This window comes from Hylobates moloch, unplaced genomic scaffold (assembly GCF_009828535.3).
Source record: "Hylobates moloch isolate HMO894 unplaced genomic scaffold, HMol_V3 SCAFFOLD_6, whole genome shotgun sequence".
NCBI lineage: Eukaryota > Metazoa > Chordata > Mammalia > Primates > Hylobatidae > Hylobates > Hylobates moloch.
The window spans coordinates 92,977,727-92,980,872 of record NW_026652281.1 but is presented as its reverse complement, the minus strand read 5'-3'; the positions used below and the strand labels follow the sequence as shown (position 1 = coordinate 92,980,872).

General features: G+C 56.9%; 1 protein-coding gene across 1 annotated transcript; it reads right to left on the bottom strand.

Annotated features, from left to right (window-relative positions):
- Positions 1-404: 404 nt before the first annotated feature.
- Positions 405-2,613, bottom strand: CCL17 (C-C motif chemokine ligand 17). The gene is made up of 3 exons (XM_032157436.2): positions 2,483-2,613; positions 1,298-1,415; positions 405-702 (listed from the first exon to the last, which is right to left on the bottom strand). The coding sequence occupies exons 1-3, from the start codon at positions 2,550-2,552 to the stop codon at positions 606-608; spliced, it is 285 nt and encodes a 94-aa protein (XP_032013327.1). The 5' UTR covers positions 2,553-2,613; the 3' UTR covers positions 405-605.
- Between the last annotated feature and the right edge of the window lie 533 nt (positions 2,614-3,146).

Sequence of the window (3,146 nt, the reverse complement as noted above, 5' to 3'; positions counted from 1 at the left end):
CTCGGCCAGGGGGCTCCCCAGCACTGAGCAGAGCTGTGGCCTGCGGCAGGGTCCTGGCCAGTCTGTGAAATTGACTCCAGCACCTCGGGGAAGCTTGTCCTCAGCTCCACGTGGGGCAAGAACAGGAGCTGGGCTGGGGGGAAACCGGGAGACCTCGGGGTGGGTAGGGAGAGAATCCAGCAGCCGCCTCCCAGGACTCCGCCAACCCCGCCCCTGCCAGGGCCTCTCACCAGGGCCTCCCCTCACTGGTACGTGGTCTGCAAAGCCACGTGCCCTTCTCAGCCTCAGTTTCCCTTTCCGACCTGCACAGGGCAGGACCAGATGTTCTCTGAGGACCCTCCCAGAGTGACAGGCCGGAGTGGAAGCGCATCTTGTGCTGTGGGGACAGACACGCTGACACAGACTGAGGAGAAAGACTTTAATCTGGGCCCTTTGTGCCCATGGCTCCAGTTCAGACAAGGGGATGGGATCTACTTCACTGTGGCTCTTCTTCGTCCTTGGAAGGCCTCCCCTGGACCCCGGCGCTCAGAGTGGGGGCGGTGACACCAACGGTGGAGGTCCCAGGTGGTCCCGGGAGACAGTCAGGAGTCTGGGGTGAGGAGGCTTCAAAACTTCTTAAGGCTTTGCAGGTATTTAACTGCATTCTTCACTCTCTTGTTGTTGGGGTCCGAACAGATGGCCCTGTCCTGGACAGTTACAAAACTACACAGAAAGAGGACGTTACCAGTAGTGGCAGAGGGGGAAGGGCCCCCAGAGTCCCTGGGACGGCCCGCCCTGTGCTGACCAGGATTCCAACGCTCCAAGAGGGGCAGGAAGTTGCTGCAGTCACACAGGGCATTGGTGGCAGATCTGGGACTTCAGGCTCTGTCCCAAGTAATCTCGACCCTCCCAGGGAGCCGGGGCTGCAGGACCTTGTGCCCACCCCTCAGCCTGCCCATGTCCCCAGACAGCCTACAGCCTGGGACGTGGAGACTGCGGGCAGGGCTCAGGCCCAGGCCAGGGGAGGTGACCAGGGGAGGTGACATTGCCCCTGACCAGCTGTGTGACCTGGGGGTGTTCATCGCTCCTGGGGCCTCGATTTCACCACAAATCAAGGAATAGGTTGGACCTCATGGCCTGCGGCCCTTTTGGGTCCCACAGCGTGGGGAACATGAACTGCCCCAAGGAGCCTGCAGGGGTCGGGGAGGAAGGCCCCGCTGTCTCTTCCCTGCTCCCCAGTGGCCGTCCTGGGAGCTCCAGGGTGCACTTGTCCCCATGCTTGGCCCTGAGGAGCAGGGGTGGAGCCAGGGGGACTTACACGATGGCATCCCGGGAGCAGTCCTCAGATGTCTGGTACCACGTCTTCAGCTTTCTAAGGGGAATGGCTCCCTTGAAGTACTCCAGGCAGCACTCCCGGCCCACATTGGTCCCTCGAGCTGCAGGGAGAGGAGCGGGGCAGGGGTGTCTGTGAGTGTCTGCGTATGTGTTGCGGGGACCTCTGGGGGGTGTTCGTGGAAGATCTGCATGTGTGGGTCCATGTGTGCATGTGTGTGGTGACTGCATGTGTATCACTGTCTATGTGTATGTGTGTGTGTCTGTGTGTTACCGTACACAGGTGTGTGTGAGGCTTCTGTGTATGTTGTGGGGTGCCATGTGTTTGTGGGTATGCATGTTTGTGTGTGTCTGTGGGGGATCCTGTGTGTCCTGTGAGTGCCTACGTGTGTGTCTCTGTGCGTCTGTGTGCGTCCCTGTATGTGTATACCTGGCAACCTTATTTCATCTTTCCTTTCCCAACGTAATATAAGAATCTCTTTTTCAGTCTGGGCACCGTGGCTCATGCCTGTAATCCCAGCACTTTGGGAGGCCGAGGTGGGTGGATGGCCTGAGGTCAGGAGTTCGAAACCAGCCTGACCAACATGGTGAAAACCCATTGGTGGCGTGGTGGCCGGGCACTTATATTCCCAGCTATTTGGGAGGCTGAGGCAGGAGAATCGCTTGAACCGAGGAGGCAGAGGTTGCAGTGAGCCGAGATTGCACCATTGCACTCCAGCCTGGGCGACAGAGCGAGACTCCGTCTCAAAAAAAAAAAAAAAAAGAATCCTTTTTTACATGCTCTTGGAAACAATTCTCCTATCTTTATGCTGATTCCCTCATTGTGCATAAAACCTGTTAATAAAACAGAAGGTAATAAACAATTTTGAGAATTGTTCATTTTCCATTGCACAACTACAGCCACAGCCCCCACCTCACAGCCATTGCAGCCCAAGATGTGCTCGCCTTGGTCCTCACCAAGCCCACCCGCAAGAACTGGGGCATCGTCATCATCAACATTTTTCTCTGCTTGTTTCCCTCAAAATCCTAGTGCTGTGGGTTTCTCATGTCTTTTGTGGGAGTAGGTAGGGTGTAAATAATACACAAACATGTATGTTGCTGCGGTGGTCTTCATGCCCCCAACTCCTGTCCTCCCAGTGCCTGCCCCTGGCCACCTGTCCCCTGCTCTCACCTGCGTGGATGTGCTGCAGAGAAGCCCCCAGGAGGAGGGTGACCAGGGCCAGCATCTTCAGTGGGGCCATGCTGCCAGGAGCCCAGGAGGGAGTCTCTGTGTGCAGGTCCCTCTGCTCAGGGAGACACCCTGCTGAGAGTCGAGGGTGGCAGTGACCTATTTAACCTCTTTGGGGGTCTTGCCCCGCCTTCTGTCACCTCCTCACATCCTTCCCTAGACCAGTGAAGTTCGAAGAATTTGAGATAATTCAGGAGAAGTCCAGCTCTTGGAATGTTTGTGGATTTCCAGAGAATGGGCACTCAACTAGAGACAGAGGTGGGGTACATGTGTCTGAAGCCCATGGCAGTGACACACTTCTCCTTTCAAAGGGGACATTTCTTGGTTCCTCTATTAGAATTGAAAAGCCTCCATGCACAGCTGGGTTCATCTCTCTGTGGCTGGAGAGCATCCTTCATGCATGGTGGCTTGAGCGGGGGGTAGACGGAAGTGTTGGGGAGTCAACCAGGCAGAAACCAAGCAGATCTCTTCTCCTGGACCATGAGTGAGCTTCAGGGTGCTGCCAGGGCCACCCTGGCTGCCGGGCATGGGCACATGGGCATCACTCTGCAGAGAGGTCCATGCTTTATCTGCCTCGGAGAAGCTGAGGCCCAGCCAGGGCACAGAG